At 46.0% G+C, this 23,994-nt stretch overlaps 2 protein-coding genes across 2 annotated transcripts in view; both read left to right on the forward strand.

Moving 5' to 3' along the window:
* pdgfrb (platelet-derived growth factor receptor, beta polypeptide) overlaps window positions 1-4,794 on the forward strand; it is a 39,450-nt gene extending 34,656 nt beyond the window's left edge. The window contains exon 16 of the mRNA XM_078206995.1: window positions 298-4,794. Coding sequence (XP_078063121.1) covers window positions 298-433 — 136 coding nt within the window. The 3' untranslated portion in view covers window positions 434-4,794. The remainder of the gene's footprint in view (window positions 1-297) is intronic.
* LOC144489047 (uncharacterized) lies at window positions 1,694-23,340 on the forward strand (the record flags this gene model as incomplete). Its single annotated transcript, XM_078206994.1, has 5 exons — window positions 1,694-1,703; window positions 4,989-5,095; window positions 9,649-9,766; window positions 20,559-20,682; window positions 23,223-23,340. Coding segments are annotated over exons 1-5 (477 nt in total), but the record flags the coding sequence as incomplete, so codon positions are not given.
* Window positions 23,341-23,994: the final 654 nt, after the last annotated feature.

A 23,994-nucleotide genomic window follows, 5' to 3' on the forward strand; every position in this document is an offset into this window, starting at 1 on the left:
CCGTGTCTATGTTGCGAAAGGACATCATTGGCCATAAGATACTTTGATGTCGTTAGGTTTTGTAAGGAACTATAGAAATGCAAGTTCTTTGTTTCCATTTGAGCGGATTTAATTATTGCCTCTTGACTGAAGCATGACTCTCTAACTGATATCACCTTCTCTCCTTTGTAAGCTTGTCAACCTCCTATAGTATGGGTGTTGGCCCTTCAGCTGATTCATTATTGAAAAGGAAACATTAACTCTAGTAATGGATGGAAAGGGTTATTGAGATGTGCTCTCTCCGTCCTCTCGTTTCAGTTCCCTTGTATGTGTGGAGAATGGAGAAGTGACCAACACCAGTGATTCTGCTCAGGAGCCCGAGGGCCCCAAGGAGATTGAGATGGACACTGAAGATGATGCTAATCTGCCTGATGTGGAGGACAGCTTCCTGTGATCGTCACATCCTGGGACCTGCAGAACTTCCTCAGAACGTTCAACTTTATCTAAAGTACAAACTCTGTGAGAAAAATCCCAATTAAACGCGTTGCCCGGTTGGTACTGTGGGCATCAGGGCAAGTCGAACATTGGAATAATAATGTGAAAATCTTGGCGGTGCAAAGAGTCCCTACTGTAAGCATGTCCACCATCCACTGGGCAGGGATTAGATTGTCAAATGTACATTTGTATCTGGGGTAAATATGACTGTTCCATTTCATGTTTCATTGATTGGACGTGAAATTGTCACAGAAATAGGATTTTGTGTTTCAGACACGATGTTTGCTTACAATTTCCAACTCCCAGTCCTGCCGTCTTTCTCTTTCTTGGAGCTTTACCATGTTAAAATCGAGCCCTGTCTGCGCCGTCTCCCACTCTCTGAATTCATCCCATCTCTCTATCTTCCAAACAGTGAGTTTCCTCAACTCCCTCAGTCTTCCGTCCGGACTATGTAACTCCACTCCCCTCCCTCAGCCTCCCTTCCTGTGCGGGCCTTTGGAACCCAAGCTCCTCACCGATCAGACATGGCGCCTTGCCCCGGGGGGATACACTTTCTGGCATTGCCGTGCACTACTTTGAGTTGGGTCTCCAGCCAAGACTTCTCAGAGGTCCTGGTACATCGCGATCTTCCTCGAGTTTGGGAACATGGGGATCTGAACTTGGGGTTGAACTGGAATGCTCATCCTTTTTAAAGATATGTGTAGCTTGGCCCAGGGCAGTAGTAGAGAGTGGCAGAATAAAGAGGTCACTGTGCTATAAGGGCAACCATACGTACCATTGACCATTTAACTGTTTTGGCAGGAACTTGTCTTCATTTCCAACATTTTCTTTCTTCTCAGTGGGACCTTACTCTGGTTCTGATCTGGAGTAAAAGCATTTTCAGGGTAATATCATACAGATAGGAGCCATTGTAGTTGTCAGGTTTGTATTATGTTGCATCTATCGAGATTATTCTTGCCCATTACATTTCACCTTATAACTAGCATTTTTTTGCACAAAACAAGACTATATAAAGGAATTATTTTTCTTTTTTTTATGGAATATTGTAAATATGATACCTTTGCCGTGCAGTTTGTTTATTTTGGAAGCTTTGAGTGCTGTCACTCCATGATGTCAGTGTTATAAGATGCTTGTGTCTCCGTGTGTGAGGTGCAGGGGATGTTTACTCCTCAGTCACTACCAAAAGGAAACGTTAATAACGGAACCAAGAATCATGACCATGACCACAAGTAAGGAAAGCAACTTCCAAACCATAGCTTTCAACTGATCCAAGGTCACTTCAGTCTTCCTGGACCAGACATTCACCAAGAGAGCAGATGAGTCAAGCAGCATGGATTCCTAAGGGGAAGTTAAATCAGCTGAAAGGAATAGAAATATTATGCTGATGAAGGAGGAGGCTTGTGAGGAGGATCAACGCCAGCATGCTGCAGATGGGCCAAATGGCCTGTTTCTGTGCTGTAACTTTTAAGCAACTTCACTCATTGGAAAATAACACTGTCTTTTCCAAGCTTCTATGCAGAATAAGGAACCAGTCGGGAAGAGGGGCGGCACAGTGGTTAGCACTTCTGCCTCACGGCGCCAGGGACATGGGTTCAATTCCAGCCTCAGGTTACTGTCTGTGTGGAGTTTACACGTTCTCCCCATGTCTGCGTGGGTTTCCTCCGGGTGCTCCGGTTTCCTCCCACAATCTGAAAGATGTGCTGGTTAGGTGCATTGACCCGAACAGGCGCCAGACTGTGGCGACTAGGAGGGAATTTCACAGTAACTTCATTGCAGTGTTAATGTGAGCCTTACTTGTTACGAATAAATAAACTTTACTTTATTACCCCATCACCCTTGCTCAGCTGCCCAGCACACTGGAACTGCCCCCCATAACTGTCAACCTGACATCCGTCATCCTCGACCCTCCCTCTATCCTTAACCTGCCTTCTGTTAATCCCAACTCTCAGGCATCACCATTGATCTTCATCCCCCACAAGCATGCTTCATCTACTGTCTGTAGACACGCACCTACCCAGTGCAGTCCAGCTTCCTCCCTCTGCCCCCAGGAGCCTTTGTGGAGCTGTCACTTTCCCCACCCCCACCTCCCCACAAAGCCCCATTCACGGCCTCCCCCCAGTCTCAATGCATCAACGCTTCCTCTCCCCCGAAGATCTCCAAACAAGACAGGCAGCTCCTACTCAATCCAAATCCACCAGAAAGATTAGGTCACCTGCTACGTACCACATTTAACCCGTCAGTCTGAAGGTACGTGTTTCTCGCTTGCTACCTGCTTAATTCCAAAGGTACAATTTAATCTGGCAAAGTCATAGTTTAATCAGCATGCATGACATGCTAATGTATTAATGTTCCCACCACTTGCCATCAAGAAGAACAATTGCCCTCAATCCACCACCAATTTAATAGCCAACTTTCTTTCCGCCATTGCAAAGCTGACATTTTGCCTCATTCTCTCTTTTGTCAATCACCGTAAGCCGATGTCCTGTGTTTAACCCCTCTGTGAATGGGAACAGTATTCTTTGTGTTGTGATCCATGTTGTGTCAACATCTCCATCTCTGATTGGGTGGAATCCTGGAGGGTTTCATCACTTGATCTCCCAGCTAAAACCGTTCCACCCCAGCACGCCATTGGTCTATTTTACAGGTCTCATTGCCTTCCCTTGTCCAATGGAAAAAGAAATGAACACCTTTTGATGGCCAATTTGTTTGATTGTGGCAGTCCACGTAACAGCCCTTCTTCCCATATCTCCAACATCTTTAATGTGTTGAAAGTAAAAGCAAACAGTAACACATTTTGGGGTAACACCTCCCCTGATTTTTCCCCTGGGTTTTTGCTGGACAGTGTCCTGGAGATTAATCTGGAATTCTTGGACTCTCCTGTATTGGAAACTGCTAATGCAGTGATGGTGTAAACGCAGACAAGGAGAATGCTCTGTTGTTGTGTAGGGTATAAGTGAATCATTCATTATCTCTGGTGTTTGGAAAGTGTGTTCTATGTCCATGTAGGTTTTCATCATAGTGCAGACCAACTCTCCCCTCTGAAAGAGCATCTTACCCAGGCACACCTCCATCACCCCCCTCCTTGCCCTATCCCCATAACCCCATGCATTTACCATGGCTAATCCATCCAATCATACAAATGACTAATATGTCCCTTACCCTGCAAGAGCAGCAATATCATGGGAACAACCTCACCTTTAAGTCCTCCTCCAGGTTACTTGCCATCCTGATTTGAATGGATAACACTATCTGTTCTTATCATGAGGTCAGTTCCATAAATTTGCTCCTTGACACCACAGGGAATTCAGACAGAAATTCTTCTCAGACACTAGATAAGGGACAATCGATGCTCGTCTTGGCAGTGACGTGAGAACACATTCATAAACTTTACTTTGGATCTGGATCCTACCCGCCTGAGCCATTCTTTTCATCCATATTTGCCCTGTAGATACATGAAGAAAATTCACAATGAATTGTTGAAATTTTGGGGATTAACCTGGGTCATTTGTTCATGCTTTGGGGCAAAGAGGAGAAGACCTTCTGTCAAGGGGTGGGAAACCTTTCTTGAGCTACTCAAGTTCGCCTCCCAGTGGGAGCCAGTTGAAATTTATCTCCTGCCTCTGATTTTCTTGCTCAGTTTCAACTGACCTGTCAATCTGGTGGCTTATCAGGTGGGAAAAGGAAATTGTGAAAAGGAAAAAAAGTTATATTGAGGTCCTATCATTAAATTCAACAGAGTCTTCACATGTCTGGCGTCGTTGGGGTTGGCTTGCGTTCCCTGGTACCAGCTTGCACTCCCTGGCACCCTTGCCATCTCCCCGTAAACATTGGGGCCATTGTGTGTCTCATCATTCCATGGTACAGCATATCCGAGTGTTTGAGTGTAACCCTCCAAACAAAGAAACATTGGCTGCGATTGAGGAACTGAGCCCATTGAGCTGTGGCGCCGCAAAGCAAAATCTGTAGCATCTTGTTCGATCCACCTCCCAGTCATCTAAAAATTCAGACTCCTTCGGGCGCAAATTCAGCAAGAAGGTTTCTTTCCATTGACCTTGAAACCACAACATGAAACTGCCTTGAATTAGATTTATCCATGAATGACCCAAGATGACTGTGTACGAAAAGGGGGGGGTTTGAAGTGTTCACACATATATTCTATATTAATAACGGTACAGATCAATATTTTTAAATCAGTTGTAACATAGACTGTGTTAGTTCTGAATGTGCACACATTATGTTGAGTATGTTTAGGTATGTGTGCTGTTGGTCAGTAATATACATTTCATTGATTGTATTCAATATTAAATAAACAAGTTATTTTCTAGCAATTCCACCTTGCTCTCTCTTCCTCTTAAGTATTTGCTGTTTAAGTATTGCTTCAGCGAGAATGATTCGTGCACCATTCATGACACAGGCATCAACCAGAAACAAATCGCAGTTTCTTTTAAGATGTAAATATGTCCAAAGCTGCTGCACAGGGACGTAATCAAGAATAAATTAATTCCGAGCCATAGGAAGAGATATTTGCGATATCAAGTGTCTTAAACGGGGTTTTGTGAAGATTCTGAAGGAGGACGAAAGCTTTGAAGAGGATATGCAGGAGCTTACGGCCTTGGCAGCTGTAAGCATAACAATCAATGGTGGAGGGATAAAAATCCCAGAACGTACAGAGGTCAGAATTGGGGAGGATGGGTTGGGGTTGGGGTCGGAGACGCAGAGTCGTGAGGACAGATTTGGGGCTGGAAGGGATTACAGGGAGGGCAGAGGTCATGGAGCGATTTGAACATGTGGATGAGAAGTTTAAGTTTCAGATCCAGTGAGTGCCTGGGTGAGTAGGAAGAGCTGGTGCGAGTTAGGATATTGGCAGCCAGGTTTTACATGAGCTGAAGTTTAGGGGTGGCACAGTGGTTAACACTGCTGCCTCTCAGCTCCAGGGACCCGGCTTCGATTCCGGCCTCGGGTCACTGTCTGCCCGGAGTCTGCACGTTCTCCCCGTGTCTGCGTGGGTTTCCCCCGGGGGGGGCTCCGGTTTCTGCCCACAGTACAAAGATGTGCAGGGTAGGTGGAGATTGGCCATGCTAAAAACAAGTGCCCCTTAGTATCCCAAGATGTGTAGGTTAGATGGATAAGCCGTGGTAAATGAGTGAGATTACAGGGAATAGGGAGAGGACCTGGGTAAGATAGGAGAGTTGGTGCAGACTCAATGGGCCCAATGGCCTTTTCTGCAGTGCAGGGGTTGTATGATTCTACGGTGGGTGCAAGGTGACAAACTAACCAGGAGAGCTTTGACAAGCTTAAGTCAGAAGGTGAGAAGGGCCAAATTTAATTGCAGCATCGGCCTGAGATTGCATGATTAATGTTGGATGAGGAGGGAACGGGCCATGTTATAGAAGAGAACAATTCAAATCAAACAAATGCCTAAAGTTTTGACTGCATTATGGTTAAATGTTTCGCATTTTATGACCATTTTTTCCCCACAGGAAGAATATGGGTGAGTTACTTATTTTAATGTCGGTTATTTAAAAGTTATCGAACTTAAATTGGTCTTTTGGCAAGGTGAAGAGTGAATCAGTGACCTATTTTAACCCTGGCCCGGTTTACTTGGAAGTCATTGCAAAATAAAATCAGGTAAGATGTGAAATGAACTGTCGATTTACTCTCATCCATTCTTCTCCACTGCCCAAGACCAGTTTCAGCTATTAAAAAAAGTACTCCGTTAATATTAGTTAGTTAGCTGGTCTTAGGGATTGCAAAAACACCTCTCACGGGCTGCATTGTAAAACCTTTAATTAATTTAAGAGATATGTTAGCACAAAGCTTATATTTCTAGACGTGGAGGCCGGGGGTGGCCCGGTAGCACAGTGGTTAGCGCTGCTGCTTCACAGCTCTAGGGACCTGGGTTCGAATCCCGGCTCGGGTCACTGTCTGTGCGGAGTTTGCACATTCTCCCCGTGTCAGCGTGGGTTTCCTCCGGGTGCTCCGGTTTCCTCCCACAATCCAAAGATGTGCGGGGGAGGTTGATTGGCCATTCTAAATTGCCACTTAGTGTCCCGGGATGCATAGGTTAGAGGGGTTAGTGGGTAAATATGTAGGGATATGTGGATAGGGCCTGGGTGGGATTGTGGTTGGTGCAGACTTGATGGGCCGAATGGCCTCTTTCTGCACTGTAGGATTCTATGATTTCTAAGACTAAGAATCCTGAGACATGGCTTCAAATCCCATGCTGGCTGATGTGGAATGTCAATTCAATTGATTCATTAAAGAATCTGGAATAAGAAGCTCGTATCAGTAACAGTGGTCATAAAACCTGTCATCAGAACACATCTAATCCTGAGGGAAGCAAATCCACTGTCCTTACCTTGTCTGGCTGATGTGTGATTCCATTGTCACACCAATGCATTTGACCTCTTTGTGCCATCTGAAATGATTTAGCAAACAACATTGTTGTATTGAAGAGTAATTAATGATGCACAATAATGGAGCATGAACCATAATGAGTTAGTAGACAGGTACAGCAAGTGATTAGGAATGCAAACTGAATGCTGTTGTTTATTTGGGGCTGCATGGTGACACAGTGGTTAGCATTGCTGCTTCACAGTGCCAGGGATCTGGGTTAGGTTCCAGCCTTGGGTGACTGTGTGGAGTTTGCATGTTCTTCCAGTGTCTGTGTGTGTTTCCTCTGGGTGCTCTGGTTTCCTCCTACAGCCCAAAGATGTGTAGGTTAGATGGATTAGCCATTCGAAATTGCCTTTTATTGTCCCAAGGTGTGTGGGTTAGGTGGATTGGCCATGCTAAATGTGTGGGGTTATGGGGATAAGGTGGAGTGGAGGGCCTGGGTAGGATATTCTGTGGGAGTCAGTGCAGACTCGAGGGGTCAAATGGCTTCCTTCTGCACTGTAGGGATCAATGATTACAAGGGGAAAGGAATATTAAAGTAGGGATGTATTTCTACAGCTGCACAGGGTGTTGGTGAGACCACTACTGGAGTATTGTGGGCAGTTTTGACTTTTTAAGAGAGGGTATGTAGCATTAGAGGCAGTTGGGAGAAGATTCACTCAACTGATTTCTGGGATGGGGAGGGGTAGTTATCCAAGGAGAAAATGTCGGACAGGCTGGGCGTCAGGGTGTCTCTGGGGAGGGCGGGGGGGGGGTGTTGTTGTCAGGGTGTCTCTGGGCTGGGGTTTTGTTGTTGTCAGGCTGTCTCGGGGGGGGCGGTTTGTTGTTGTCAGGGTGTCTCTGGGGGGGAGGGTTTGTTGTCAGAGTGTCTCTGGGGGGTGGGTTTGTTGTCAGGGTGTCTCTGGGGGGGGGGGTTGTTGTCAGGGTGTCTCTGCGGGGGGGGGGGGTTGTTGTCAGGGTGTCTCTGGGGGAGGGGTTTGTTGTCAGGGTGTCTCTGCGGGGGGGGGTTGTTGTCAGGGTGTCTCTGGGGGGGCGGGGTTTGTTGTCAGGGTGTCTCTGCGGGGGGGGGTTATGATGTGGAGATGCCGGCGTTGGACTGGGGTAAACACAGTAAGAAGTTTAACAACACCAGGTTAAAGTCCAACAGGTTTATTTGGTAGCAAAAGCCACACAAGCTTTCGAGGCTCTGAGCCCCTTCTTCAGGTGAGTGGGAATTCTGTTCACAAACAGAACTTATAAGACACAGACTCAATTTACATGAATAATGGTTGGAATGCGAATACTTACAACTAATCCAGTCTTTAAGAAACAAAACAATGGGAGTGGAGAGAGCATCAAGACAGGCTAAAAAGATGTGTATTGTCTCCAGACAAGACAGCCAGTGAAACTCTGCAGGTCCACGCAACTGTGGGAGTTACAAATAGTGTGACATAAATTCTGATTCTAGGATCGCATGATAAAGACTCAGGAGGAAAAAAGCAGAAATATTTATGTGAAATAGTGTGACATAAACCCAATATCCCGGTTGAGGCCGTCCTTGTGTGTGCGGAACCTGGCTATCAGTTTCTGCTCCGCGACTCTGCGCTGTCGTGTGTCGCGAAGGCCGCCTTGGAGAACGCTTACCCGATTCGGCCTCTGATATTCGGGTAAGCGTTCTCCAAGGCGGCCTTCGCGACACACGACAGCGCAGAGTCGCGGAGCAGAAACTGATAGCCAGGTTCCGCACACACAAGGACGGCCTCAACCGGGATATTGGGTTTATGTCACACTATTTCACATAAATATTTCTGCTTTTTTCCTCCTGAGTCTTTATCATGCGATCCTAGAATCAGAATTTATGTCACACTATTTGTAACTCCCACAGTTGCGTGGACCTGCAGAGTTTCACTGGCTGTCTTGTCTGGAGACAATACACATCTTTTTAGCCTGTCTTGATGCTCTCTCCACTCCCATTGTTTTGTTTCTTAAAGACTGGATTAGTTGTAAGTATTCGCATTCCAACCATTATTCATGTAAATTGAGTCTGTGTCTTATAAGTTCTGTTTGTGAACAGAATTCCCACTCACCTGAAGAAGGGGCTCAGAGCCTCGAAAGCTTGTGTGGCTTTTGCTACCAAATAAACCTGTTGGACTTTAACCTGGTGTTGTTAAACTTCTTACTGGGGGGTTGTTGTCAGGGTGTCTCTGGGGGAGGGGTTTGTTGTCAGGGTGTCTCTGCGGGGGGGGGGGGGTTGTTGTCAGGGTGTCTCTGGGGGGGGGGAGGGTTTGTTGTCAGAGTGTCTCTGGGGGGGGGGGTTGTTGTCAAGGTGTCTCTGGGGGGGTGGTGTTGTCAGGCTGACACTGGGAGCTGTCACTGGGCTGGGGTTTGTTATGATGTGGAGATCTGTGTTGAATGCTCCCTCCACCCACATTGTCTGTGCATTTAAGACCTGGCTGGCTGTAGAGATTTGCATTCTAATCAGTATTCTGTAATTTGATTTCTGTGTCTGTGCACTGTTGGAGAACAGAGACCACTCCATCTGACGAAGGAGCATTGCTCCAAAAGCTTATGGTATTTGCTACCAAATAAACCTGTTGGACTTTAACCTGGTGTTGTGAGACTTCTTACTGGGGGTTGTTGTCAGGCTGACACTGGGAGCTGTCACTGGGCTGGGGGTTGTTGTCGGGGTGACACTGGGAGCTGTCACTGGGCTGGGGGTCGTCAGGGTGACACTGGGCTGTCTCTGAGCATCCCGCATGCGCAGGTGACGTTGTATTGGGGAGTTGCGTGATGACGTAGAGCGCAGAGGGGGGCGTGCGGCCGCTCCCGGCTCCTGATTGGCGGAGAGGCCGCGGCGGCCCGGGCCCGAGCCCGAGCGGCAGCATCATGTGGAGACTGTCGGCGGCGGCGGCGAGAGGTAGGCCCCGAGAGGAGACAGGCTCCGGGGAGAGGGACAGGCCCCGGGGGGCGGGGAGACAGACCCCGGGGAGCGACTGGAGAGACAAGCCCTGGGGGGAGGGGGTGACAGGCCGCGGGGAGAGGGGATGGAGGGGGAGGGACATGAGGTGAGATCGGGAGTGATAGACGGGGAGGGGAGGGGATGAGAGTGGAGATCGAGGGGACAAAGTGACAAAGATAGGGGTGTGGGGCTTGGATTTGGGGGCGGAGTTTGTGATTTGGGGCGGGGCTTGGATTTGGGGGGGTGGTTTGGAATTTAGGGGTGGAGTTGGGGTTTAGGGGTGGAGTTGGGGTTCATGGGTGGAGTTGGGGTTCATGGGTGGAGTTGGGGTTCATGGGTGGAGTTGGGGTTCATGGGTGGAGTTGGGGTTCATGGGTGGAGTTGGGGTTCATGGGTGGAGTTGGGGTTTAGGGGTCAGGTTGGGGTTTAGGGGTGGGGTTGGGGTGAGTGATTTGGTGTTGAGGGTATAGTGGGAATGGTTTTGGTTTTCGAGGGGTTCGGGTTGGGGTTGGAGTTTGTGACTACGCTCACAGTTTGAGTCTGATGTGGGCAATGGGAGACGGTGTAGAGGTTGTCGGTCTTCAATAATTCCAAGAATAAACATCACCTGAGAATGTCCCAAAGTGCTTTCCAGCCAATGAAATTCCTTTGAAATGGTCAGTGCTGTAGTAATTGAGAAGTGACAGCCAATTAACACAGAGCAAGATCTCAATATTAATAGTGAAAAAACACAACCAAATCGTCTGTCTTAGTAATGCTGGTTGGGAATATTGATGTTAGATATATATTGACTGGGGCAGTGGGGACACTTCCATGTTCATCTTTGACCCTGGGACTTGTCCTGACCACTTGTTGGGGCTCAGTTCAACATCTCATGCAAAATACAGCACCTCTGACAGTGCAGCACTCCCTTGGTACTGCACTGGTAGTGTCAGCTATCCAGCCCTTTGAGTCTTTTATTTACACCATGTCTGACCTTTACCTTAACTTTTCTCCATTTTCTTCAAATCCCTTATAACCCTTGTACTACAAAAATCAGTTTTTTTTTACATGGGAAGGGGGTGACGCTGCCCAGTATTTATTGTCCATCCCTAATTCACCATCCTTGAGAAGGTGGTGCTGAGCTGCCTTCTTGAATCGCTGCACTCTGTGGTGTAGGTATACCACGGTGCTGTTAGGGAGGGAGTTCCAGGATTTTGACCCAGTGACAGTGAAGGAACGGTGATATATTTCCAAGTCAAGATGGTGAGTGATTTGGAGGATAAATTCCAGGTAGTGAAGTTTGCAGTTATCTGCTGCCCTTTCCTTTCAAGGTGGTAGAGGTCTGGGGTTTGGAAGGTGCTATCAAAAGAATCTTGGTGAGTTTTTGTAGATGGTACATGGTGCTGACACCGTGTGTCAGTGGTGGAGGGATTGAGTGTTTGTGGAAGGGGTAGCAATCAAGCAGGTTGCTTTGTCCTGGATGGTGTTGAGCTTCTCAAGTGTTGGAGTTGATCTCGTCCAGGCAACTGGAGAATATTCCATCACACTCCTGACTTGTCGATAGTGAACAGGCTTTGGGGAGTCGAAGAGGTGAGTTACTCACCTCTGACCTGCTTTTGTAGCAGAGAATTTATTTGGCTGGTTTAGTTGGTTTCTGGTTAATGGTAATCCCCAGGAAGTTGATAGTGGGGGAGTCAGCAATGGTAATGCTATGGAATGTCATGGGTCAATGATTAGATCCTCTCTCGTTTGAGATGGTCATTGCCTGGCACTTGTGTAGTGTCAATGTTACTTGCCACTTGTCAGCCAAAGTAATATTGCTGCCAATCTTGAAGATTTCAGTTGATCCATACCTTTTTGTGGAAGAGAGTTTCAGAATGTCTCCACCGTCTGTGTGAACCTCTTTCCTGATTTTTGCCCCTGAATGGCCTTACTCTAAGTTTAAGATGGATTCCGCAGCAGTAAACCAGAAACCAAAAACCAGTATTGTTTACCACAATACAAAACGAGGCCATACAAAAAGTAATTGAGGCCAAATCATTGTATGTTTTCACAAAAGAATTAGGTGTAGTTGTTGGGGCGAAGGGGATCAAAGGAAATGGGGGAGGGGGGAAGGCAGGATCAGGCTATTGAGTTTGATTGGCCATGATCAAGATGAATGGCGGAGCAGGCTCGAAAGGCCGAATGGCCTCCTCCTGCTGCTATTTTCTATATTTCTATTCTATTAATTTTTTTCTGTGCCGTGCTGATTAAAAGGTTATCGAGCCTAATCCCACTTTCCAGCTCTAGGTTCGCAGCACCCTGGAGAATGGAATCTAAAGTGTACCTCCAGGTATTTTTAAAAGTGTTTTTTGAAAAAAATTCTCCTCAACTCCTCTCGAATCCTTTTGCCAATAACTTCAGATCTGTGTCCCCTCGTTATTCACCTCTCTCACTAAAAGAAATCAGTCCGACTGAATCCTGAAGTTCAAAGTGCTGCCTGTGCTGCCTCAGCCCATCTAACGTTACCCAGTCTATATTTAAATTAAATTCTCCCATGATTGTTGATTTTTTGATTTGATTTATTATTATCACATGTATTAACATTGTGAAAAGTATTGGTTCTTGAGCGCTATTCAGACAAAACATACCATTCATAGAGAAGGAAACGAGAGTTGCCGTACCTTTCTGACAAGCTCCAATTATCCATCCCTTGCTGCTCCACCCTACCACATATTTACTGTTAGGGGGCCTGTACACAACTCCCACAAGGCAGAGAAATGGCAAATGGAATTCAATCCAGAAAAGTGTGAGGTAATGCATTTGGGGAGTTCAAACAAAGCAAGGAAATACTCAATAAATGGGAAGATATTGAGGAAGTGAGAGACCGTGTCCACAGATCCTTGAAGGTGGCAGGACCGGTTGACAAGAAAACAAATGGAATGCTCTCCTTTATTAGGCGAGGTATTGGATAACAGAGATATAATGATGGAATTGTATAAAACACTGGTTAAGCCACAGCTGGAGTTTTGTGCACAGTTCTGGTTACCACGTTGCAGGAAGGACTTAATTCCTCTGGAGAGAGTACAGAGGAAATTTAAAAGGATGTTAGGGTTGTTTTCCTTAGAGCAGAGAAGGCAAAGAGGTGACCTGATTGAGGTGTACAATAACAATGAGAGGTCTAGACAGGGTGGACTGGTGTGATGATACTGTGCCTTTAAGAAATATGTTTCTATCATGTTTCCTGTAAGAGACAGTGTTTTGTTGCATGGAGTCAATTTGTCTGATAAAGAATACAGCTCCATGCTGAGACTGCAGGATATTTAATAATTTTAGCTAATGGTGTGTTTGTCCAAACAAAGTTAATGCATTTGTGTTTACTTGGTTTTTCACCAGGGATTTCAGAGTAGAGTTTTGATTAGGTTGATTGATAGAGACAGAGTCATGTACTTAATGGGAGGAGCTAAGGTTGCAGGGAAAATCACAGTTTCTATTTCATCTTTTTTTAAAACAAACAGTTCCTGCCTGGTTCTGAAAGAGGCAAGATGTGTGTCTCTCTCTGGAGATTGTCTGGGAGCTCCAGGGATAGCAGCCTAAGTATAAGCATGTAAGCCAATGTTTTGCTAACTGATTTTGAAGAGAGGTTTAAGCCTATAAGAGGAACATTGCTTGAATTGGAACTCCTAGAGATAGGTTAGCAATTAAGAATTGTATTTTATCATGTTTAAGTTTTGTTCAATTGTTAAATGTTAAGCTAATTCATTTGTTATAGTTAAGCTGTGCTGTTAAATAAAATTTGTTTTGATAAATGCTTCCCAAAGTGTCAGTAGAATCATGGCTGGTGTGAAACATCATATCCTCACATTAATGACAAAATAGCAAATTATTGGGGTCTAGCCTGACTTCATAATATACTTGGGGTTTCTGATCTGTACCCTAACACAAGAAAGGCTTATTTCCCCTAGCTGAGGGGTTAATTACCAGGAAGCATAGATTTAAGGTGATTGGTAGAAGGATTTAGAATCATAGAAGGAGGCCATTCAGCCCATCGACGCTTTGACAGAGCATCTTACGTAGGCCCTCTCCCCATCTCTGTAACCCCACACATTTTCCATGGCCAAACTATCTAGCCTGCATACCTTTGGACTGTGGGAGGACACCAGAGCACCCGGAGGAAACACACACAGGGAGAATTGTAAACTCCTCACAGACAGTCACCTGAAGCTGGATAATTGAACTCCGATCCCTGGCGCGGTGAGGCAGCAGTGCTAACCACTGTGCCATCATGCACTTTCAGGTAGTGAATTCCAGATTCACACCACTCTCTGAGTGAAAAGGTTTTTCCTCAAATCCCCTCTAAATCTCCTGCTTCTTACTTTAGATCTATGTCCCCTGGTTATTGACCCCACTGTTGAGAGGAAAAGTTTCATCCTATCTACAGGATCTATTATCGATCTTGGGAATGTCCTGAGAATGAATTTAAGGATCTGCTGTCCCACATGCCTTTGTGAGCTGTTGGGCACTGAAAGATTTCAGAGTGTGGGAGGAAACCGGAGCACCCGGAGGAAACCCACGCAGACACGGGGAGAACGTGCCGACTCCACACAGACAGCCACTCAAGGCTGGAATTGAACCCGGGTCCCTGAAGCTGTGAGGCAGCAGTGCTATCTTGCTGTGCAATCCTGCCAACATTGGGAAGACATGAGGAAAACATTTTTCACCCAGCTGATGGTAGCATCTGGAATTCACTGCCTAAGTTGGTGGTTGAAGCTGAAACGCTCAACTCATTTTTAAAAAATCCCTGGATCTGTATCTGAAGAGCTGGAACCTGCAAGGGTACAGACCAGGTGCTGGAAAGTGTGATCAGAAGTTTCTTTTTTCTCTTGTTTTTGACTGGCACAGGGATAATGGACTGAATGGCCTCTTTCTGCACTGTATCCTTTCCATTGTTCTTAGTGACCTCTTGTCTTAACCATTTCTCACCTCTCCCAAACCCTTTATACATCCTGGTTTCCTGAACTTAGGTCATCCCTCTTATACTAACTTGATTTGATTTGATTTATTATTGTCACATGTATTGGTATACAGTGAAAAGTATTGTTTGTTGCGCGCTATACAGACATAGCATACCGTTCATAGAGAAGGAAAGGAGAGAGTGCAGAATGTAATGTTACAGTCATAGCTAGGGGGTAGAGAAAGATCAGCTTAATACGAGGTAAGTCCATTCAAAAGTCTGATGGCAGCAGGGAGGAAGCTGTTTTTGACTTGGTTGGTACGTGACCTCAGACTTCTGTATCTTTTTCCCAACGGAAGAAGGTGGAAGAGAGTTTGTCCTGTGTGTTTGGGGTCCTTAATTATCCTGGCTGCTTTTCCGAGGCAGCGGGAAGTATAGACAGAGTCAATGGATGGGAGGTTGGTTTGTGTGATGGATTGGGCTTCATTCATGACACTTTGTAGTTTTTTGCGGCCTTGGGCAGAGCAGGAGCCATACCAAGCTGTGATACACCCGGAAAGAATGCTTGCTATGGTGCATCTGTAAAAGCTGGTGAGAGCCGTAGCTGACATGCCAAATTTTCTTAGCCTCCTGAGAAAGTAGAGGTGTTGGTGGGCTTTCTTAACTATCGTGTTGACATGGGGGGGACCAGGACAGGTTGTTGGTGATCTGGACACCTAGAAACTTGAAGCTCTCGACCGTTTCCACTTTGTCCCCGTTGATGTAGACAAGGACATGTCCTCCACTACACTTCCTGAAGTCGACGACAATCTCCTTCGCTTTGTTGACATTGAGTCCCCAAATAAGGTAAATATTGTTAAAATAAGGTGGTTCTTTTTATAAATAACAACATTCAACAAAACAGCAGTGAACAAAAGAAAACAGCATTAGAGAAAGGGTCTGGACATGCAGGACTCGTGCTCAGAAGAGGAAAGGCTGATAAGGACATTCTGTGACACCTCTCTATTGGGCTAATACATGGGGTTGTGGAGATAGGGCCTGGGTGGGATTGTTGTCAATGCAGGTTCGGTGGACTGAATGGCCGCCTCCTGCACTGTAGGATTCTATGTTTATTAACTAACGGCCACCCCTCCAACTTTTCCTTGCTTTCTGTGCTTCCTAAATATCCTGTACCCTTCAATATTCAGATCACACTCTGTCCACTTGCAGCCATAAGTTACATGGAGAGGTACAAAGAGCCTGCAAAGGGATACAGATAGTCTAAGGGAGGGGCCAAACATTTGATAGTGGAGTTTGATGCAAGTAAAGCAGAATATTTAAATGGAGAGAGACTGCAGAATGCTACGTTACAGAAGAATCTGGGTGTCTTCATAATCACCAAAACTATTGACAAGCTGGTACAGCAAGTCATCTGGTAAGCACTTAGCTTATCGGACTCTATTGCATGGGGATGGTGTATAAAAGTCAGGAGGTCTTGTTACAGTAGACGAGGCATTGGTGAGACCATACTTGGAATATAGAGTGCAGTTTGGTTTCCTTATTTAAGAAAGATACACCCCACGTTGGAATCAATTCGGAGAAGGTTCGCCAGGCTGATTCCTGGGATGAAGGGATTGTCTTATGAGGAAAGGTTGAGCAGGTTGAACCTATACTTATTGGAGTTTAGAAGAATAAGAGGTGACCTTATTGAAATATATTAGATTCTGAGTCGGGTTGACAGGGTAAATGGTGAGAGGATATTTCCCCCTTTCAGGGAGTTTAAAACTCGGCAGCGCAGCTTCTGAATAGGGGGTCTCTCATTTAAGACGGAGATGAGGAGGAATATCTTCTCTCAAAGGGTCATTAGTGTTTGGAATTCTCTTCTACAGAGAGCAGTGGAGGCTGAGTTATTCAGTATTTTTAAGCCCAAGTTAGACAGATTTTTGATTGACAAGGGAGATAAAGGTTTATTTATTAGTCACAAGTAAGGCTTACATTAAAACTGCAATGAAGTTACTGTGAAATTCCCCTAGTCACCACACTACGGCGCCTGCTCACTACTAACCAGTTCAGATAAAGGTTATGGGGATCTGGCAGGAAAGTAGAGTTAAGGTTGCAATCTGATCAGCCATGATATTATTGAATGGCAGAGGTGGCTTGATGGGCTGAATCATTTCTTATGATCTTATATTTGTTGCCACACTCCGTGTGTTCACATACATCCACAGCACACCTAATTCAAACTGGGTTGCATTTTCCCTTACTCTGACCCCACATATGCTATATTTTTTACTCTAGAGCTATCTATCTGTTCTAATTCTTTGTGAGACCCACCCCCCCCCAACACCCCCAGTTGAGTAGGAAGGCAGGTTTCCTTCCCGACAGGACATTAGTGAACCAGAATCCAGAGACTGCTTGATGCCCACTTTTACTGAGACCAGCTTTCTGTTCCCTTGCTTTCCAAACTTGTCAGTATGGGATTGGAACGCTGATACCCGCGACCTGTGAGATTTCCACGTCTCCGTGTGTGTGCACGCGTGTGCGTGTGTGTCTGTGCGAGTGTGAGTGTCTGTGTAGACCCACATTGTCATGATTAGAAATCCCCAGTGCCACCTCCCTCAGGGAGCTTGGGCAATGTGACTCATTTGGGAACAGCTTCCGCGCGAAGACAAGACACAATGAGCGTCTGACTGCCAGCAGCTGCTGTTTGCATCAAAACCAGACTAATACTCTGCTGGGTTTAAATGTGGGTGCTCCATTCTCTCTTGGCTGAGGAGAATGCAGAGGATGTAAAAGACCGTCATAACTCGCTTTGATGAAGAACTAGGATGCTACCGGGACTTGATGGTTTGAGTTATAAGGAGAGGCTGGATAGACTGGGACTTTTTTCTCTGGAGCGTAGAAGGCTGAGGGGTGATATTATCGAGGTCTATAAAATAATGAGGGGCATAGATCATCTAGATAGTCAATATCTTTTCCCAAAGGTAGGGGAGTCTAAAACTAGAGGGCATAGGTTTAAGGTGAGAGGGGAGAGATACAAAAGTGTCCAGAGGGGCAGTTTTTTCACACAGTGGGTGGTGAGTGTCTGGAACGAGCTGCCAGAGGTAGTAGTAGAAGCAGGTACAATTTTGTCTTTTAAAAAGCATTTAGACAGTTACATGGGTAAGATGGGTGTAGAGGGATATGGGCCAAATGCGGGCAATTGGGATTAGCTTAGGGGTTTTAAAAAAAAAGGCGGCATGAACAAGTTGGGCCGAAGGGCCTGTTTCCATGCTGTAAACCTCTATGACTCTATATGAACAGGGGAGAGAGTTATCCCTGCCACAGATCCAGGGCCAATAATCATCCCTCAACCAACATTAATACTGGCTGCTGTTTTCCAAAGCACCTACATTTTTAAAAGAAATTATTCCATTAGTTGCAAAGCACCTGAAATCGTGAGAAATCCTGTATAAATGTAAGACTTTTTCAACTTTCCTTATGGAAAGGGAGGGAGTGCAGGGATTTGGATGATTCCTTTTTATTTGTTTTGCTGGTGTTTATTTCCCACCTGAACTTCACCCTGAGAAGAAGATAAAGGGACCCGTTTCTTGAACCGTTGCAATCTTTGTGATACAACAAATGGCTTGCTCAATCCCAACCTTTGGAATGTCACCAATAGGCTTTTCCTGTTAGATTCATTCAATTCTATCCCTTCCCCTGCTTCATTCGAAGAAGCAGAATATTGCCGATAACAGCGTGGACTTTGTCATGAACTGGGTTTGGTGAACTTATTTGACAGCTTGTTAGCACATTGTGGTCATAGCCCAACACTAACAGTTCCCTTCAATGCAAGGATCTTCATAGTTTGTGTCATGATCCATGACGAAGGCTCATTCAGACTCGAAACGTTGGCTCTATTCTCTCTCCGCACAGATGCTGTCAGACCTGTTGAGATTTTCCAGCGTTTTCTGTTTTTGTTTCAGATTCCAGCATCCGCAGTATCTTGCTTTTATCCTATTGTTAGCACTCTGTCTGGCAGTCCCTAGAAACAAGCGGGATGCTGCCACAGAGTACAGCCCGTGGCAAGAACCTGTGCATGGAGTCATGTAACATGGGGAGGATGCTGCTGCCTTGCAGCCATCACACAGCTCTGGCTGACCAGCAGAGTCACTTTCTCTTACCACCTGCCATTGGCAAGTTAGAGGAGGATAGTCAACCTGTGTGGCCGCATTATGAATGCATCTTCCTTGGCCATCAAGTCCTGGGGTGGGACTTGAACCCACAGCTTCTGGTTCAGCGGAGTAGGAACCTGCGACTGTGCCACTGCTTGTTCGCACTGAGGAAGGTATGACCAGAGAGAGTGACCCGGCTTACAGTCCAACCTAATAGTGAAGAGCAGTGAGAGCCTTTTTGTGGCTGACTGTTTATAAACCCTTACTTCTACGTTTATGGTGTGACTTTGGTATAAAGGTCAAAGAATGACCCGCTCCCCCTTAATGCACATTGAATGATTTGAAGTAAGACTGATGCCTGTGTATTTCTCACACTCCTGTGATATTGCAGCCTTTATGTCTATAACACAACCGCTGCCAGTAGGTGGGGGTGCTGTGCTGTAATGAGAACCATCATTCAGTCTTGCCAATGAAACACTCCCAATTGGTATTAGCATTTGAAATTCCAAACAAAATCTGCATTGACAACTCGTGCCGGCAGTTGATGTACGTTGTGAATTGTGTTAGTTATAGATCAGTGGGTAGCACTCTCAAAAGGCCATGGGCTCAATTTCCAAGATGTGGAGATGCCGGCATTGGACTGGAGTAAGCACAGTAAGACGTCTCACAACACCAGGTTAAAGTCCAACAGGTTTATTTGGTAGCGCAAGCCACTAGCTTTCGGAGCGCTGCTCCTTCATCAAGTGAGTTGGGGCAGCGCTCCAAAAGCTTGTGGCTTTTGCTACCAAATAAACCTGTTGGACTTTAACCTGGTGTTGTGAGACGTCTTACTGTGCTCAATTTCCAAGCCAGAGCACAAAATCCAGATGGCACATCATAGAACCCCTTCAGTGCATAAGGAGGCCATTCAGCCCATCAAATCTGCACCAACTTTCCAAAAAAGCATCCCACCCAAGCCCTCTCATTGTAACCCCACATACTTTCCCCTCTAATCTCCCTAACCATTTTGGGACACTAAGGGGCAATTTTAGCATGGCCAATCCACCTAACCTGCACATCTTTGGACTGTGGGAGGAAACCGGAGCACCCGGAGGAAACCCACGCAGACACGGGGAGAATGTAAAAACTCTACAAGACAGTCACCCAAGGCTGGAATCAAACCCGGGTCCCCCTGGCGCTGTGAGGCAGCAGTGCTAACCACTGTGCCATCGTGCCACCCTTCAGTGCATACTGTGGGATTGCTGCACTGTCAGAGATGCCGTCTTCCAGATTAGGTATGAAACCAAGGTCCCATTGCCCTCACAGGTGGATGTAACCAGGGGAGATATTCCCTGCCAATGGGACAATATTTACTCCTTAACCAACATAGATAGATTATTATCGCATTACTGTTTACTGGACCTTACTGTGTGCAAATTAACTGCTGGTTTTCCACAGCAACTACATTTTAAGAAGTATTTAATTGGTTGCAACACATCTGGGATCATGAGAGACACTGTATAAATGTAAGCCTTTTCAATTCTCCTCATAGAAAGGGAAGGAAAGCAGGGAATTGCTATTTGTTTTGCCAGCATTTATTTCCCACTCGCACTTCACCCTGAGCAGGTGGTGAAGGGACTCCTTTCTTGAACCGTGGCAATCTTTGCATTACACCAAATTGTTTTCCTGTTTCATTCACTGTTTCTTTCTTCCTCCCCTCAAGTGTTTCACCGTTGGTCTGTCACTGGCCCTTCACCCTCGCTGCGTCTGCCTCCCACTCACTGTGCTGAAGATGACCTGTCAAAGCCTTCCCCAGTGGTTCACATCCGCCCTCCCTTCGAAAACAGGTAAGTCATTAATCTACCCACTGCCTGGAGTTGACTGTCGTTTTCAAAGTAAATCCACAGGAGCGACGTCTGATGCACCAGTCATTAACCCAATGTGGCAAGGTCTCAGCCCTAGGTCATATCCCTACTTGCCCGGAGAAGGGGCTAATGGGCCTTCTGCTTGAACCATTGGTAGCAGATTTGATCCATTTCAGGGGCTTGCCAGGGCAAATTAGTGTGACATTGATTTGATTTGATTTATTATTATTGTCACATGTATTAACATACAGTGAAAAGCATTGTTTCTTGCGTGCTATACAGACAAAGCATACCATTCATAGAGAAGTAAACGAGAGAGTGCAGAATGTAGTGTTACAGTCATAGCTAGGGTGTAGAGAAAGATCAACTTCATGCAAGGTAAGTCCATTCAAAAATCTGACAGCAGCAGGGAAGAAGCTATTCTTGAGTTGGTTGGTACGTAACCTCAGACTTTTGTATCTTTTTCCCAAAGGAAGAAGGTGGAAGAGAGAATGTCCGGTGTGTGTGGGGTCCTTAATTATGCTAGCCGCTTTGCCGAGGCAGCAGGAAGTGTAGACAGAGTAAATGGATGGGAGGCTGGTTTGCATGATGGATTGGGCTACATTCATGACCTTTTATAGTTCCTTGCGGTCTTGGGCAGAGCAGGAGCCATACCAAGCTGTGATACAATCAGAAAGCATGCTTTCTATGGATGCTTTCATTGGAGACACACATGTGGTTAATTCAGAATCCAGAGTTGGCTGATTGTTCAAGCATTATGGGCCAAATGGCCTTCTCTTGGATTTTCATTCTATAAATTTTGTTTCTTGACAAGTAAATTAACAAATGCGTAATAGACACGGAACAAAGACAGGAGGTGCAGGTGAACTTTGCCCTTTCTCTGCGTTGATGGTGGTGAAGGGTCTCTCTTATTGAACCATGGCAATCTTTGCGTTACACCAAGTGTTTTTCCTGTTGGGTAAGACGGGTAAATGAGAAAGTAGAGAGAGTGCGAGATCAGTAAGTGCTTTGTTTCCCTGGTTGCCACGTGATGCTGGATGTCCATGCATCCAAATCGCACGTGAGGCTATCTTCACTAAAGCAGCAGTAGTTACCAACCAAAGAGGACGGGGTTTTAGGATGGGGCATTGTATTTTGTCCTTACAATTTTCTCCTTTAAAACAACAACCACAGCAACATACAAACTAGGAGCAGGAGTAGGCCACTCAGCCCTTCAAGCCTGCTCCACCATCCAGTAAGGTCATGGCTGACCTGATTGTAACCTCGGCCCCATATTCCTACCCACCCCAATAACCTTTCACCCCTTTGCCTACCAAGTATCCATCTGACTCATCCTTAAAAACATTCAAAGACTCTGCTTCCACCACCTTATGAGGAAGAGAGTTCCTCCAATGTAATAAAAAACTTTCCTTGGCCATTTTCCAAAAGCTTTCACTTCCATAAGCCTACCCAGGAGCGATCAGGGTCAGTGGTCAGTCTATTAAGTTGCTCCTGTTACTGTCCCTGGTTGGGCCGAATGGCCTGCCTATGTGCATAAAAACTGTAAAACATTTTACTATGGCTGTAGTGTGATCCCATAGGTCTTTAAAATTAGGAATAGTTGGTGTGGAGAGAATGTTTCCAATTATTGAAGAATCCATTACTAGGGGTGATAAATCTAAGATGGGCACTAGTAAATCCAATAGGGAAATAAAGAGCAGACAGGTCAGTAAATCACAACTCTGCAGAGCACGCTAAATCTACTGAATACAGTTTTGGTGACATTTGCATTGAAGGCAGCTCAGAGAAGGTTCATTAGGTTAGTTACTGGGATGAAGGGGTTTGTCTTATGAGGAAAAGTGAGGCAGGTTGGGCCTGTGCTCATTAGAATTTAGGAGTACGAGAGGTGATCTTACTGAAACATATAGGATTCTGAAGGGGGCTTGACAGGGTAGATGCTGAGAGAATGTTGCCCCTCGTGGAGGGGTCTAGAACCAGAGGGCATCATTTCAGAATTTCGCCCATCTAAGACAGAGATGAGGAAGAGTTTCATCTCTTGGGGTCATGAATCTTGAAAATTCTCTATCCCAGAGAGCTGTGTACTCATTGAATATATTCAAGGCTGAGATGGACAAATTCTCGAAGTACGGGGAAGTCCAGGGTTATGGGGAACAGGTGAGAAAAACTGGCTTTGAGTCCCAGATCAGCCATGATCTTATTGGATGGCACAGCAGGGTCGAGGGGCTGAATGGCCTACTCCTGTTCTATGTTCTTAATGAGGAATTTCTTCACTCGGAGAGTGATAAAAGTGTGGAACTCGCTACCACAGGAAGTGGTCAAGGTGGATAGCTTGGGTTATTTCAGAGGAAAGCCGGATGAGTACATGAGAGAAAAGGGAATCGAAGCTGTTGGGAGGTTGAGATGAGGCCGATGGAATGGGAGGCGACCCATGTGGATTATGAACATCAGTGCAGACTAATTGGGCCGAATATTTAATCTGTCACAATCCTGACCACCTGTTCTCTTGTATGTGAATTCCTCAGCTCGGCAGATTCTCAGAATGGAGACGGAGAAGAGAAGAGAAAGAGAGAAAGGGAGCAGAGTGCTCGATTTTACTCCAAGCAGCTATCTCGGTTTTCAGGATTGGATGCTATAGGCTGGGTAAGAATAGGAACAGACAGAATGTTCTTTATGGTTCTTGGATTCCAACACCAGTCTGGGTTACAATAATCTTTACTGAATCCACACAATATCTTATTAATATTCACAGAGAAAATAATATTACCCAGTTTCACTCTAGATGGAGTATGTGAGCATTACAAATCTTTTTTTTGTCTATCTCTTTCTGTCTGAGTCTCTGTCTCTTTCTCACACTTTCTCTTTGTCTCTGTCTCACTCTCTCGCTGTCTTTCTTGCTGTGTCTGTTTGTGTGTGCCTCTCTCTCTCTCGCTGTCTCTCTCGTGCTCTCGCTGTCTCTCTCGTGCTCTCGTTGTCTCTCTCGTGCTCTCGCTGTCTCTCTCGCGCTCTCGCTGTCTCTCTCGCGCTCTCGCTGTCTCTCTCGCGCTCTCGCTGTCTCTCTCGCGCTCTCGCTGTCTCTCTCGCGCTCTCGCTGTCTCTCTCGCGCTCTCGCTGTCTGTCTCGCGCTCTCGCTGTCTGTCTCGCGCTCTCGCTGTCTGTCTCGCGCTCTCGCTGTCTGTCTCGCGCTCTCGCTGTCTGTCTCGCGCTCTCGCTGTCTGTCTCGCGCTCTCGCTGTCTGTCTCGCGCTCTCGCTGTCTGTCTCGCGCTCTCGCTGTCTGTCTCGCGCTCTCGCTGTCT

This window comes from Mustelus asterias, unplaced genomic scaffold, assembly GCF_964213995.1.
Source record: "Mustelus asterias unplaced genomic scaffold, sMusAst1.hap1.1 HAP1_SCAFFOLD_1960, whole genome shotgun sequence".
NCBI classification, from domain to species: Eukaryota; Metazoa; Chordata; class Chondrichthyes; order Carcharhiniformes; family Triakidae; genus Mustelus; species Mustelus asterias.